This window comes from Terrapene carolina, unplaced genomic scaffold (assembly GCF_002925995.2).
Source record: "Terrapene carolina triunguis isolate 2854851 unplaced genomic scaffold, T_m_triunguis-2.0 Scaffold210, whole genome shotgun sequence".
NCBI classification, from domain to species: domain Eukaryota; kingdom Metazoa; phylum Chordata; order Testudines; family Emydidae; genus Terrapene; species Terrapene triunguis.
In genome coordinates, this window is record NW_020664561.1 from 34,932,785 (window position 1) to 34,948,855 (window position 16,071).

The following is a 16,071-nucleotide window of genomic DNA, read 5'->3' on the forward strand; positions in this document are numbered from 1 at the left end:
GCAACCTTTCAGAAGTGGTGTGCCAAGTCTTCATTTATTCACTCTGATTTAAGGTTTCGCGTGCCAATAATACATTTTAACGTTTTTAGAAGGTCTCTTCCTATAAGTCTATAATATATAACTAAACTATTGTTGTATGTAAAGTAAATAAGGTTTTTAAAATGTTTAAGACGCTTCATTTAAAATTAAATTAAAATGCAGAGCCCCCCGGACCGGTGGCCAGGACCCGGGCACTGTGAGTGCCACTGAAAATCAGCTCGTGTGCCGCCTTTGGCACGCGTGCCATAGCTTGCCTACCCCTGATGTGCCTGCTAAATCTTTTAGAATCTACAACAGTTTCATTCTCAAAATGATTTTTGCACTGAGACAAACCACAATTTCAGTGACTCTTTTCCTTTTACTTCTTATTTAAAAAGAAATACTAGCTCTTGGAAATTCATCACTGTACAATACCAATGCGTTTCCTTTAGATAAAAAACAAAAGTTAATATCATTGTGGCCACAGATGATGCTAAAAAAGCTATCAGCTAAAAGTGTGAGGCATTAGTGTCCTTTCTACAGCCCTCCCGCCCCCAATGCATTAGGCACTAAGGGCTAGTCTACACTGGCAACTTCAAAGCGCTGTGGTCGCAGCACAGTGCTGGGAGAGAGCTCCCCCAGCGCTCTAAAAAACCCACCTCCAGGAGGGGCACTTTACAGCACTGAAACTTACTGGGCTCAGGGAGGTGTTTTTTCACACCCCTGAATGAAAAAGTTGCAGCTCTGTAAATTGCCAGTGTAGACAAGCCCTTAGAGATATGTAAACAGACAGGTGCCTGCCCCAAAGAGTTTATCACGTAATGAGAACATACAAACCATGGATGTATCTGGGAGGGGCAGGGAGAGCATGAAAACACAAGGTGATAATTCGTTGTCAATTCTCTTTCCTGTTGTTGTTTTTAACCCTGAGCTCTTTGCCTTTCTCTTAATGAACTCAAAATCATTTGGTTTTTACCAGTTTAATTCTTATTTTTATTCCTCTCTTTTTGTTTATTTTTTAAAACCTCACTTTGCTTCATTTTTATTCAACTCCTACCTCTTTTTTGTTTAATTTAACATATGGGTTATTTCATTATTTTGCCTTTTTCTTAGGACAAATACCAAAATCAACTCTCCCTCCCTACTGTCTATATAAATAACCAAACCACTGTGCCCTCCTCCTCATTGCTAGTATTATTTATACATGGGAGCAACCATAAAGTGCTAGCTGCTTTCCAAACATTTTACAGACTACCCAGAGGAGCTTATGTTCTAAAGATTGTCCAGGTGCCTTGTCCCTATGAAGCCTACCTCTTCCCCTCCTCTCATTCACCTTGCTCTACGTGTGGTGCAGTTACATCACACACTCAAGAGAAAAACATTAAAAAAGCCATTTAGATGGTCCTCTATAATGGACCCAGAGCCACTTCATTTATGAAAAAATCCTTTAGCGTCTACTGGGAGTCAACAAATGGGGTTCTAGAGAAATTGCTCTAAAATTTTTAGAATTTAACAGAGAGTGATCTTCTTTCTATTGGTTTTTGACCATCCATGGTACTGTATAATTCTCTAAAATATATAGGATGGTTCAAAGATTCTATAGAATCATCATTTTCTATTAAATTCTATGGGACTTCTCTGTAACAGGGATTCAGAGCAGAAAGCTTTGAAATAAAACCAAAATTATAATTATATTTAAAGATTGCAAATACAACAGAATGTTACAAATATTTCCCAAACAATAGTAATCTGAAGGCTCTAGCTAGAGGTTTATATATGATCCTGTGCATAAGGAATTCCAATTCAGACTGTCATGCTAAGAGAATGCAACTGCCCAGCTCTGCTTCTTCCCAATCAGATTTCATTATCCCTCAAAAAAATATAACACTGTATTCTACAGGAATCAGTCCAAACACAGCAGCAGCACCATTGTGGATTATTCTCATGTAAGGGATGTCTCCATGCTATTTTGTAATTCAGATTATAAAAGCACCCCTACACCTTGGGTATGGTATGCTGACAAACTATCACACCTGAACTAGCAGAGAGACTGATGGCCACATTTTCTAAAATGGTTTCCATTTTGGGGTGCCCAAAGTGTTTCAGTCTAGATGCCCTGAAACAAAGGGACCCAAAATCAGTAGTCACTTCTGAAAATATGGCTCTGTACCATTTCTTTGTCTTAGAGCTTCCATTCTCTAGGACTATCTTGAGGCCACCCATAGGCACCAAAGAGAAAGTTAGGTGCAATTTTGTTAGATAAATAAAGAGCTAATAGTGTCTTTACATTCCCTTTCCCAGTGATATGCCGATGGCTGTGTAATAGCCCATATCTGTTCTTTTCACTTCCAGAGCTAAAGGTAAGATGACACATTCTCAGGCAGGTCCTTTGAGAAGCATTATAATCAGAAGTTGATTTGACTTGGGCAATCTAAGCTTAATGATAGGTTCAGAATCCCATTCACTAAACTAACAAGTCATGCAAAGGTGTTACTTTCAGTCATGGGGGCCAGGCTGAAGGGTGGGTCAATTACTTCCTCAGGGTTTTTAGGAATGGCCTTGATATGGGCCTCTAGCTTCCTGGGTGCAGGCAATAGGGGTAAATAAGGCTATCTGGAATTAAGCAGGAGATGGGTATGGGTGGGATGGGGTGGGGTGGGCTCTTAATGAGAAAGGAAGAAAAAGAAATAAAATACAGACTCTGATTTGTAAATTTTTGAGCACAGATAAACATGATGGGCTCAACCCTGGGGCAGAATAGGGCTGACAATCTGAAGCCATTGCTCATGGTAATAATACTTAGTACTTCTGTTTATATTACCTTCCCCCTGAGGATCTGTAAGTGCCTTACAGATGTTAATTACATCTTACAACACCACTAGCAGTTAAGAAAGCTGAAGCACAGAGAGGCTAAGTGAGTATGACTTGCCTAAGGTCACACAGAAAGTCTGTAGCAGAGCAAGGAATAGAACCCAGGTCTCCTGATTCCCAGTCCTGTGCTTTAACTACAAAGAAAGACTGTCTCTCCTATGGAAGAAGGCAGGAAGTGAAGGCCTAATCAGCTTTGTCCTATCTTTAGCGATCACAACAGAGGGAGAGAGAAGCTTTTGCATATGACCGTACTGTATTAACTTTACTTCTGCTCTCTGCAGTGTGTTAGCAGAGTAACTTATCATGCATGCTGAACTGCAATACTCTGCTCTATGCGGGGCCTGCACTGGAACTTTCATAGCCAAGGCAGTAGCTGTGCCTGGCAATCATGTACTTTTGTATTCTAGTGTCTTTTAAGTTTGCTATTTACACAGAGCCATTGGTATTTAGAGATAAGATGAAATAAGAAGGGTCAAACAGAAAATGAACTTATTCTATCATAGTGACACAAATGCACAAATTATTCTCTCCATCTGTTACTGTTTCTTTTCGGTATAATTAATTTGTTAGTCTCTAAGGTGCCACAAGTACTCCTGTTCTTTTTGCGGATACAGACTAACACGGCTGCTACTCTGAAACCTGGTATAATTAATGTTAGAGGTAGCATGATCTAATGGTTAGAGCAAAGGTATGGGAGTCAGGACTTCTGGCTTCTACTTAATCTCTTTTCAATGGACTAAAATATCATGACACTCAGAGAGAAATATTTATTCCAATCTGGGCTGGGCAACCCAACCTGGATTCTATTCCCACCTGAAAAGCAGGCCATTTCTGTGTCTGTTTCCCCACCTGGAATAATACCTACCAGGGAAGTTGTGTGGCTTAATTAAAGTTTGTAGAGCACATTAATTCATATAATGTTTCTAAAGCACTTGACAATACTTGTATGAAAGATGCTATCCAAGTGCAAAGCTACAAAGTAATAACATTGGTGGTTTAAGTGCCTCTTTTATTGTTTTATTGTCAATTAAAAAAATATTATCACACATAACCCCTAAATGTAAAATAGTCTTTCGGAATATTATCAGCTATGGTAACGTAAGAATCTTAATTCTGTTACAAGCATTCTTCAGGTTTTTTTTAAAAAGCGAAGTATAATTCACAAGATGGAAAGGTTAAACAAAGGAGTCTTTACATTTCAAAGATGTCTGCCAGTTAAATAACAAGTTGTCTCTATGAGCACTTTGATGTAGAGTAATTGTTGGTTATTGACCTGCAAGAGATGATCAAAAAGATAAAATCAAACAAGTTAGCCTCTTGGCATTCTGTGAAGTGAGGTAATTGAATACATTTCTTCCCAGTCAATTTAGAGGCTAAATATAGCTACTCTCTATGCTAGAGTCTCACTGATTTTGGAGTTAAGAGGCACAAGATACAAACATGGGATTGTAATTTTCCAGGTTGCTAACTCTGTCATTTACAGAGTTCACAATCTCTTTCTCTCATTATAGCAAAGGTGGCTGGTAAACGTAAAATGGACAGGGTTCCTCCAAAGTTATAGTACATATAATGATGATATGGTGCCTTGTGCATGTGGTAATAATAATATATCTCTCAATGACAATAGAGACTGAGGAAGAAGACACTGCATTATGAAGTGCAAAGTAAACCTTTATTGATGAGCTAGCTAGCTGATGTTCAGTGGAGACAGCGGGTTAGTCACAAACCCATTACACTGCAAAATGAAGGTAGATGATGATATCAATTAAATCAATGACAGCCAATTCATTAAATGGCTGACTAACATGAGTTGCTATGTTAAACATAAAACAAATACACAAACAGCTGAGAAACTATTATGCAAAAAGTACCAATATGAGCCTTAATCCTGCAAACACTCACATGGCTAAGTGTTTTCCAGATGGGGTCCAGGGTTTCTTTGCTTTGTGTTATCAATGAGCTGTCCTTTAACTGTCAAAAACATGTATGGGCCTTGTTGACACTGGGGAGATTCCCCCAAAATTAAAATTAGAAACTGTTTTATACTAGCTAGAGTGCTAGTATAGAGAGAGGTCTGGTGGCCAAAACCATTTTTATTACTGTTTTAAAATCTCCTGAAAGCAGGGCCGGCTCCAGGCACCAGCCGAGCAAGCCGGTGCTTGGGGTGGCAGCTTATAGGAGGCGGCATTCCGCCCAATCCTAGGGCGGAACGGCCGCTTTTTTGTTGTTGTTGTTGTTCCGCTCCGGCCGCCCTGTAGGGGGCAGCGGCGTGGAGGACAGGAGCGCCCTGCAGCAAGCCCGGCAGGGCAGCCCACGTCCTTCCCTCCCAGCCGACTGGAGCGGTGCGGAGCCTTCCCGGCAGGGGGCACAGCAGGAGGGGCCGCGTGGCAGCGCCCCGCTGAAGCCCTGGCCGCTCCCCTTTTCTCTCTCCCCCTGCTCCCTCCCCCACCCCCGCTAGCCGGGGCACATCTGCAGGGCAGGGAGTCCCCCTGCACCCTGGCTCCGGCCACGCCGAAGGTTTTTTTTTTTTTGCTTTGCTGTTCTGGCCGCCGTGGGGTTTTTTTGCTTGGGGCGGCCAGAAAGCCAGAGCCGGCCCTGCCTGAAAGCAGGTTGTATAAACAGTTCCAGCCTCTGGGGCTTCATCTACATTGTAGCTCCAACTCTTCCAGCCCAACTGTTAGGCAGTTTGAATTTCTGAGAGAATTTCCCCTGTCTAGTCAAGATCTGCAGAGTCCAAGTTTCCATGCCCAACAGAATGCGGTGCACAGCACTTTGAGGCCCTTGTCTGGGGTGCCAGTTAGGTGCATGTTGTTATGTGTTAGTAAAAATGGCACAGTGGATCCAGTAAGGCGCACCCTGCTCCCAAGCCACATTGTAGATTCATTCTGCATGACTTGAGTGCAGTTCCACCAAAGGAAACAACCCAAACATTTAGCATCAGTTTCTCTCACACCCACTCCATGGAGGCTCGGTGCTAACCGCAGTGCCAGCTGTGCGGTTTGTACAGTCCCATCCTTATTTATCCTGTAAGGGTGACCTCACAACAGCCACAGATGCCTTCATGACTGAGGCGTGAGGACTAATTCCTTTCAGCAGTGCTGTTGGCAGAGCTGCTCCATTACTTACAGCTTACAGACTGCAGCAGTGTGTTTGTGCACCATTTTGTGCAACTGAGATCAGGTCAGGGGTGAAAGTAAGTCCAGTGACTTACCAGTACCCTGGGGCCAGCTCCGGCCCCCGAAAGGGGCGGGGCCTAGGGCGGAAGGGGCGTGGCTAAGGGAGTCAGAGCCAGCCCCAGCCCCCCCTGTAAGGTAAGTGCCCCCCCACCGGGGTAGCAGCAGCAGCCCGGGGCTCCGGGGGCTATTTAAAGGGCCCAGGGCTCCCCTGCTTCTACCGCTCCGGCCCTTTAAATAGCCGCCAGAGCCCTGGAGTAGTGGCGGTGGGGCTCCGTGGCTATTTAAAGGGCCGGGGTGGTAGAAGCAGCGGGAGCCCCGGACTTTTTAAATAGCCCCCAGAGCCCCGCAGCCCTACCCCAGGGCTCCAGCAATGGGGCTCTGGTGGCAATTTAAAGGGTCTGGGGCTCCAGCCCCTGCTGGGAGCCCCAGGCCCTTTAAATTGCCACCTGGGGAAGACGGGCTGCCCCAGTACGGCAAACCGGCTCTTGCCGGTATACCGTACCGGGGCGTACCGACTTACTTTCACCTGTGGATCAGGTTACACCCATGCTGCATTCTTTACCATATGTTGACTGCCTGTAAAGTGACTGAGTGGTGTAGGTCCTCGCTTCATCCTGGATCTGCATCCTTGTTGTGATGGGTTTCTATGCACACGCACACCATCGAACCTTAAGGGATCTCTGGGCAGAAAGCGTATATTTGAGGGTAGAAAGCAAACATGACAGCCCACTGGTGTAGAACTCATTCCCCTGTGACATCCATTTCATACCCTCTCTTTGTTCTTTTAACCAGTACTTAAACTAACACTCTTTCCTAATGTATGTTTCATAACCACCCTTGACCCCTCATTTCTCTCCCCCCCAAACTTGATCCCTTCTTTTCTTGACACCCCCCTCGTTGTTTTACATGTTTAAAGTATGCAGAGTTCAGTTAAACCAGAATGTTTGTTCGTTTTTATAGTGTTGTTCAGTGCCCTAAGCAGTGCCAGGGATAGGAGCTGCATTTTTAATATTCATTGTATTATCAAATATTCTCTGTCTGGGCAACTGTGACTCTACTGCTACTGCATCTACTAGGTAAAATGATGAAATACATATTCAGTCAATCAGCATGACTGATAGAAAGTTGTCTGAGGAGCACTGTCTCTTAACATGCAAATAAATATCTCCTTCTCTTCCCCCACCCCCTGCCCCCTATGCCTGAGCACGTATACAGTGGCTAACAAGCTGCTCTGAACCTGTGACGACAGCTTTTTGATCGTCTTACTCTATCACTTGATTTAATCTAAGCTTTTCCTAAATATCTTGCTGCTGTTTAGAGCCATGAGATATCCTTGGCTGCTTAGCTGAGAAGCCTCTAGTATATCTTGATATCTGTAGTGTCACAAATGCCTGAAGTTATGGTTATTTGATCAAATAATTTTTTTTGAGGGGGGGGGAATTAAAACAATGGCATTATTTTGAAGAGTGGAAAGTGTTCAGACTGGGGGACTCTGTGGGTTGGTTAGTGGGATTTGGAGACTTTCATCTGTTGGGGCCTACACTATAGGTCACGTCAGAGAACCTGGGTCCTGATTGACCCCTCCAATGGGATAAGGCGCACAGGTATAGCAGATCATGGATTCTTGTGGCAGAGTTTTCTCTCAGCTGTTCTGGGAATGGGGTTTGCCATCTCTCCATTGAATAGGCTGTAGGGCTGGATCTCAAACAGCACAGATCTCCAGACTGGCAGGTTTGTGGCACTGTCTCAGATAGGAGTAGGCAGTGGATGGGGATCTCTCAGTTTACAACCCTGATGCGGGAGGCAGTGTGTTCTCAATGCACCTGAGGGAAAGACAGTAATAATGCTCTGATGTGCCCTTCCCCCTCCCCCCAACAATTATTAGCTTCCCATTGAAGTGACACACTCTGATTATCAATGACTGTTGTAGGCACCCCTCATGCCAGAATAGGGCGGGATCCAGGAGGGCTTTTTCACGTTTGTCCAGAGGGTCACAGTTTGTCATTGTTCCACGACGCAATGAGGTAATGCTTCAAGTCCTGCTGTCGCTAGGCTATTGCTACCAGCAGGCTAGGACAGACATATGAGCGGGGCCTACTGGCTGTCACATGCATTTTATTCAGCTGTCTCTTCACTTCAAGGGCTATATTTTCAAAGGGGCCTCAACCCAGTCCCAAAATTGTGCCCAAAGGCCAGATTGTGCAGATATATAAAGAAGGCAGGGAAGGCCATGTAAGGAATCCTCCCACTCTTTGTGCCCCCCCCATGTGGGGGCCAGAAGAACTGCAGTCCCTGCACTACAGAGCGCCTGCTAATACCGCCTTGGGGGTAAGTTACGCCAAAAAGGAGGCGATGGAGCCATGGCCCCATTCCCCCACATCATCCAGGTCTGCGGAATGGCGCATACGTGCACACTCCAAAGGGGCAGATCAGCAGCCAAGCTCTCCCCGATCACCAGGGGGCTCTAGGAATCACTGTATCCTCAGGTGCCTCCTGGTGCTTGCCCTGGGGCATGGCTGCTTCACACTACCCCAGCTGAGGGCAGTAAATTACTGCCACAATCTGCCCCCTCGTTTTTAGCGTGCATAAAATATCTGCACTTGCACATGCAAACCAGCACGTTTGGTTTTTGTTTGACATCTCCTCACAATTTGTACAAATACAGGGTTTTTCATGAGAAAAAAAAATTGTGGGCACAATTCTTTTAAATTCCTATTTGAAAAATTAACTCAGGTACTCACAGTACTTGCAAATATGCTCCATGAAAATCAAAGATGGGCAAACCTTGCTGCTACTGTCGACAAAAGCAGCCTAACTCAACAGCCCATGCCAGTTATATTAGCCATTGGCTTTTTGCAGGAGAACTACCATGGCAGAAATACAGCTTTTCAGAAACTCAGTGTGTGGCTACTAAGGCCTGGTCCACACTACCCCCCCACTTCGGACTAAGGTACGCAAATTCAGCTACGTTAATAACGTAGCTGAATTCGAAGTACCTTAGTCCGAACTTACCGCGGGTCCAGACGCTGCAGGCAGGCTCCCCCGTCGATGGCGCGTACTCCTCTCGCTGAGCTGGAGTACCGGCGTCGACGGTGAGCACTTCTGGGATCGATCCCAGAACACCGATTGCCTGCCGTCAGACCCGGAGGTAAGTGTAGACGTACCCTAAGACACCTAAAACACTAAAGAGAATAACAATTCTACTTCCTCTATCCCTCTAAACTGATACCAGCTCCTCATCAGTGTTTATCTGATGGTTTGCTGTGATTTCCCCCCAAATATTTTTCTAGTGTTTGCTCCATTTTAAAGCAATTATTTAACTTTAATTATTTAACCTTGTTTTGCTGTGATCTTACCATCAGATATGGGCTTTGGTTTTCACTAGATACTGTAATCCTGCAAAGGGCTAAGGTGGTGAATACTCCTCCACCCTTGTTTTTAGCTGGTAGTTTTGTTTGCCCTCCTGGTGGGTGCAATCCTCGTTTTCCAGGCAGTAGGTTCAAAATGTTCCCTCTGTTTGTGTTTGTTTATAGAGATGAGGGTTGCTTGCAGCTTTAGTGTTCTCTTCTCTTTATCTTGATGTCAAGACACTTGCTTTTATGAGCTGTCTCCAAAAATGTGTTTCATGATTACTTCAGTCAATCCCTCCCACCTCGGTTTATTGTGTTAGTTATAAGGTTGTAAGGTGGTTGCTGCATTTTTTCAGTTGTCTTTAACAAGGTTGTGTGTATTGAATTTGTCATAAGAATTGGACCAAGTGAGGAGTCTTCAGCGGGAGGAAAAATCAGTTTTAGGCACAATTTCAATACAAGTATTAAAGCTGAAAAATGACATCTACTATCAAAGTTAACTAACCTACATTCTTGCCCCATTGCGAACCAGTGATGTGTGTTTTCAGTGTATAACCCCTGCTACTGTAAATGTAAAGTTGTCACCATTGTGATTATCTGCAGTGCTTGACCCTGGATAAATTTGAAGGTCATGCTGATGAAACCCAATTGACTCATCAAGCTCTTAATCTGCTGGAGGAAAACAAATTCTGGGCTGGAGTAGTCTTCCCTGACATACACTCCGGGGCCAGCAAGCTGCCACCGCATGTGAACTACAAGATCCGGATGGATATAGATGCAGTGGAGAAAACAAATAAAATCAAAGACAGGTGATGATTTCTGCTTTCCTCAGCTGCGCCTGCCATTGAACCAGTAATGCAAAATATGGGAACCCTCTCCAACATTCTGGGAGCCAGAGGGTGGGTCAGAGTCTGCATTCAAATACAAATGTGAGAGCTGATTGAATTCAGTGGTGTTTCACATGCATAACACAGAGCAGAAGTCATATCCAGACCCTAGTGCTTGGCACTGAGCAACTGCGTCAGGGGCTGGGCAGGCGGGAGAGAGAAGAAGGGAGGACTCTGATGGCTGGAGTAGCCTGCACAAGGTCTTTAGGTGACCTCCTCATGTAGGGAGTGGACAGGGAGTTCTACTTATCTCCTCCCCTTCTGCCCCCTGCATGTTGCCAAACTTGACATGCACATCCAATCTTCTCCCCCTATGCAGCAGAATACACTGCTGCTGCTGTACATGAGTCCTCCGCCACCTTGAATTTGCTTCTTAAAGTCAGGGCCGGCTCCAGGCACCAGCCCACCAAGCTTGTGCTTGGGGCGGCACCTGGAGGGGGGCGGCGCGGCGCTCCGGCCCCCGGGGAGAGCGGGGCCACGGCCGGGCTCGCCGCCATCCCCCCGGCGCTCTGGCCGCCCTCCCCCCCCGGCACCCTCCCCCCGGCCGCTGGGGGGGAGAGCGGTGAGCCCCTGCTGGGGCTCGCCACCCTCTCGCCGCCCTGCCCCCTGCGCTCTGGCCGCTGGGGGGAGAGCGGGCTCGCCACCCTGCCCCCGGCCACCGGGGGGAGAGAGGAGCCCCCGCCGGGGCTCGCCGCCCTCCTCCCAGGGCTCCGGCCGCCCTCCCCCCCGGCGCCCTCCCCCCGGCCGCCGGGGGGAGAGCGGAGCCCCCGCCTGGGCTAGCCGCCCTCCCCCCGGGGCTCCGCCCCCCCTCCCCCCTCCGCGGGGGGGCGGGGGGCGGCCGGAGGCTTTTTTGCCTGGGGCGGCAAAAAAGCCAGAGCCGGCCCTGCTTAAAGTGTTAGCACACATGTTTTCTGAGACTACTTATATATGAGCTGGGAGTTTCTAAGCAGTGTTACCAGCGCATATGATTTTATGTCAAGTCACATAATATTTGCAGTTTTCCTAAAGCTGCCAATACTGGAATCACATATTTACCTGAGAGTCTCAGCTTTCAGTTTAAATAAAAGCAAGTTTCTAGACATCATGACTGCAGAGAAAAACTTGAAAACATGATATCTAAATGCTCCAGTGCCACTTGGCAAGCCAATCGCAGGAGTTTTTGGGGCCTGACGCATGATTTTTGAGCACTTGTGGTTGAAAATACTATAATGGTTAAAGAAAGGGCTATTCACATTAGAGGTGTGTAACAGCTACTGAAAACTGTGGCTCCCGGTGTCACAAGGAGAAGTGGTCCGAGGGTTTTTTCCACCCTTGCAGAAATTTTTGACAAACCAAAAAAATTTTGCTTTCATTGGATTTTTCCACACAAAATTGTGAGTTTTCACTGAAAACTCAGAAATTGAAAGATTTTAGCTGAAAACCAAAAGACTTCAGCTGAAATATTTTGACAAAAAAAAGTAAATGTTTCTGCAGAAAGCAGATATGTTTTGTGAAAGATTTAATTTAGTTGGAAATCCAATTTTCCATTAAAAAACCAGCATAGATGGAAAATTTTTGACCAGGCTTGGTCACAAGCTTAAATTCCGGACAAATGAAATGGTCATCTGACTTGGATCTTTAGGATAGAAGCTGAAAGGTCAGACACACGTAATGGAGCAAATCCATTCAAAGCCTTCAACATCCAGAAAAGAACTTTTAAAATAAAAAGCTGAGGTTTTACAGAGGCTACTGGGAGCTGAGAGTGAGTCCATTTAGTTGAAGCCATAATACTTTTTAAACCAAACAAAACAAATCCATAAATACCAGAAACATTTTGAACAAATTTGGCACATTGCAATATATAATTGCTGTTTTATTTTGAACCCCCTTTATGCATTTTTGGCCAAAATTACTGTATTACAGAACGACATAGAAAACTTAAAAAACGAAATAATAACTAATTTTTCGGAATCATAAACGTCTGACCCCTTCTCAAGCAGTGGCGCCTGACAGCCATAACTTGGAAGGAACAGCACTGGGTAGAGCCCCCGGGAAGTTCTCCGCTAAGTGTTCTCCATCTTAAAGTGCCTGCCTGCCTGAGTGATTTCCATGTGTTTTTACTTCCCAGGTACTGGGATCCTGGTCCAAGAGCTGACCCAGTGGATGATTTACGTTACATCTGGGGAGGGTTTGCGTATCTGCAAGACATGATTGAGCATGGGATTATAAAGACCCAGACCAACGCTGAAGTGCCATCAGGAATCTACCTGCAGCAAATGCCGTATCCCTGCTTTGTAGATGATATGTGAGTAAGAGCAGCTAGTGATCCTATTTCTGATAACTAATCGGGTGGCTGGATGAGACAGTGGATTTTCAGGAGGCTTGACTGCTTTTGCCTTTGATCTTGTTTAAAAGCCAGAAAGAAATCCCAGGACTATGGCATTAGTGAAATACCCCAAGGAGCCAGGGATGTGCTTCCCTGGTTAACACAGATAAGGAAATTGGAGAAGCAGAAAAAGTCCAGTACTTTGGAACTTTAAGAAAGGAGACTGAAGAGTCTGATCCTGCTCCCACTGAAATCAGCGGGAAAACCCCATTGACTTTAATAGCAGCAGGAGAATGCCTAGAAACTCGAGGCACATAAAAATTTGCACAGTTCATAGCTGAGCCTGTGAGATCTGGAGGGGGAAAAGAAGATTTCAATTAAAATTAAATGAACTTTTTTGATGATTAAAATGGACTCACACAGAGAGCATTTCCCCATAACACTGTGGCTCTGAATCATGCACAGTCCGACTTCCAGGAATCCCATGTCATGAATAGTGCTGTTCTCTCCCTCACTAACACTGCAGCTGATTTCAGGGAGGTATATCATTTGTGTTATCATGGGGGAGTTCACCAAGAGAGCTTATTGCAGCTGTAGAAACCCAAACCAGGCAAAGGTTGCTGAGGGCTGGTCTACACTGACAAGCTACATTGGCATTGCTACGTCTCTCGGGGGTATGACACATCCCCATGCCGAGAGACGTAGTTAGGTTGACCTAACCCCCTGTGTGGACAGCGCTTGGTTGACAGAAGAATTCTTCCATTGGCCTTGCTACCCCCTCTCGGGGAGGTGGATTACCTACAGTGGCGGAAGAACCCCTTCTGTTACTGTACGGAGTGTCTACACTGAAGCGCTACTGCAGTGCAGCTGCGCTGCTGTAGCGGTTTAAGTGTAGACATAGCCTGAGGCCTGCAACAATTACAGAAAACCCCACAGAGAGACCGCGTTTAGTCGTAGCCCCTTCAAAGAACCTAGTTAAATAAAATGGCTAGGCCCTTTTGGAAGAGGTATGCTGCTTTTGGGTTGACACTGGGACCATGCTTGCTAATCTGGGGACCAGAGGTCCCACAAGAGGCAAAAGCAAGAGGCCCTTCCCAGCCTGCCTCAACAAAGCATTTTATTTTGGTTCAGCAGGCCAGGTTGCTCTCTGGAAGTTTTCGGCAGGAAAGTGATGTTTTCCTGCCTGTTTTGATGACTGGCACTGTCCTGCTCCTGAAGAATGTCTCTTCCTTTGCGTTTTAGAGTCCCAGGCTTCTCCCCATACAGAAAGAAATGAGGGGGAAAGAGGGCGAGGGGCTCCCTCTGGCTTTTTGGTCAGTTTCATTCAAATGTCACCATCACGAAACTGGTGCAAAATGAGAGTCAGATATCTTACATAATGCTACTCTCACCTCATAACACATGTGAAGAGATGCCAGCAGGAAACGTGTTTTATCGTAGCTCATGGTCACCCTAAATGTATTCTCCATGGCTACCTTTTACTGCTAATATCTGTTGTAGGGATGAGGGACAAAACTATGGCAGCCATGCATAAAAGGTTCCAGGTTGTGACCTAAAATTGACCCAATGTTAACAGAGAGAGGGAGCCCTCCAGCTGTCTGACATAGTAGTGCAGATTTTGTTAGCTAACTGCTAACACTGACCATCTGTGACAGGCTCAAGACTTTCCAAGAATGATGTTTTGCATACAGCATTTCAACATAGCATCTGGCTGCTTTTAATAGTTAATATTTATTGATTTATTTGCTAATTAAACTTGGGGAAACATTTCAAAGATATAACACACGGAAGACTCATTTCTTACGATTAGCATCTGTCTCAAAACGTTCTTTGCAAGTTATAATAATTACTGCATGGCACAGTGTTCAGAAAGTGAGGTGTGGCGTGAGATCTGTACCTTGCCGCAGACTCAGTGGCCTTGGGCAAGTCTCATAACCGCTGTGTGCCTCTGTTTCCCCATGTGTAAAATGTAGATAACACCTAGCCCTTGGGGGTGGGGGCTGCAAAGTTTAATTCATTATTTGTAAAGTTCTTTGAGAGCCGTTACTACACTTTTAGGGTAGGTCTACACTTACCCGGTAGTTCGGCGGCGAGCGATCGAACTTCTGGGTTCGACTTATCGCGTCTTGTCTGGACGCGATAAGTCGAACCAGGAAGTGCTCGCCGTCGACTGCGGTACTCCAGCTAGACGAGAGGAGTACCGCGGAGTCGACGGGGGGAGCCTGCCTGCCGCGTGTGGACCGAGGTAAGTTCGAACTAAGGTACTTCGAACTTCAGCTACGTTATTCACGTAGCTGAAGTTGCGTACCTTAGTTCGAATTAGGGGGTTAGTGTAGACCTGGCCTTAGACTGGGATTTTCAGAGAAGCCTAACCTTAGGCTCCTTTGAAATGCTCAGCCATAATAAGTGCAAAGAATTCTTTATCCCTCTTTTTCCTTTTCCCTTTCTTCCTTCCTTTTCATCCCAACCCTTGCCTGCTTTACCTGCATTTCACTCACTCCTCTCTCCCTGCATGGGTAGCTTCATGATCACCCTGAACCGCTCCTTCCCTATCTTCATGGTGCTGGCTTGGATCTATTCGGTCTCCATGATAGTGAAGAGCATTGTGCTGGAGAAGGAAATGAGACTGAAAGAAGCCATGAAGAACCGGGGAGTTACTAATGGGGTTATCTGGTACACCTGGTTCCTAGACAGCTTCATCATGATGTCTGTGAGCGTGTCTCTCCTAACAGCACTAATTACGGTAAGGATTAGCTTGGGAGTGACTTTAAAAAGCCCCAAACCTGCAGTTCACGTTTGCACTGTTGATATTAGCTGTCCATCAAGAAACAATAGCTATACATAAGGAGACCAGAACCCCTGGTGGCCTACTCTTATTTTAGCACGTAGAATGCTCATTCTTGTAAGCAGTCCTCCAGGCTGCATCAGCACTTGGCAGAGACAGAGAGAGATAAATTCACTAATGAGACTTATTGTAAGACTGTCTGCACGAGGATGCGTCAGGCCTGATTACACTGACAGGTCATGTTCCATTTGTTGCATTTCCAGTATACAGGGCAAGTCTTTCAATAAGTATCACTGCTTCAAACGTAGAAGATCTCAATCTGAGGAATTCTAATCTTTTCATTCACTGTCTGAGTCATTTATCATAGGCTGTGCTTGCCTGCTTTGAAACTAGGACACTATCACAAATGGGGGAGAGAGGCACCAGGGACTGACTCAAGCCTAATCTATCCCTCACTCCATGGCAAGAACTCTCCTGGCTCCTTAGTCTCAAAATTGCTGCTTTTTCAAAGTGGTTTATGTTAGAACTGGACCCAGTTTCCAACGCCATCCAACCCTTTTCTAGACAATAGAATAACTCTTCTTTAACTGAGCTGGTTGGTTCCTTAATGGGTGCTGTTCTGGCAGGGAAGAGTTGCCTGACTTTTTCCCCAGTGAATTGTTACAAATACAGAGTCAGA

General features: G+C 45.6%; 1 protein-coding gene across 1 annotated transcript in view; it reads left to right on the forward strand.

Moving 5' to 3' along the window:
- The window catches only part of LOC113407202 (retinal-specific phospholipid-transporting ATPase ABCA4-like), a 113,130-nt gene that overhangs the window by 34,011 nt on the left and 63,048 nt on the right, over nucleotides 1-16,071 (forward strand). The window contains exons 12-14 of the mRNA XM_026655362.1: nucleotides 10,019-10,224; nucleotides 12,410-12,586; nucleotides 15,128-15,350. Coding sequence (XP_026511147.1) covers nucleotides 10,019-10,224; nucleotides 12,410-12,586; nucleotides 15,128-15,350 — 606 coding nt within the window. The remainder of the gene's footprint in view (nucleotides 1-10,018; nucleotides 10,225-12,409; nucleotides 12,587-15,127; nucleotides 15,351-16,071) is intronic.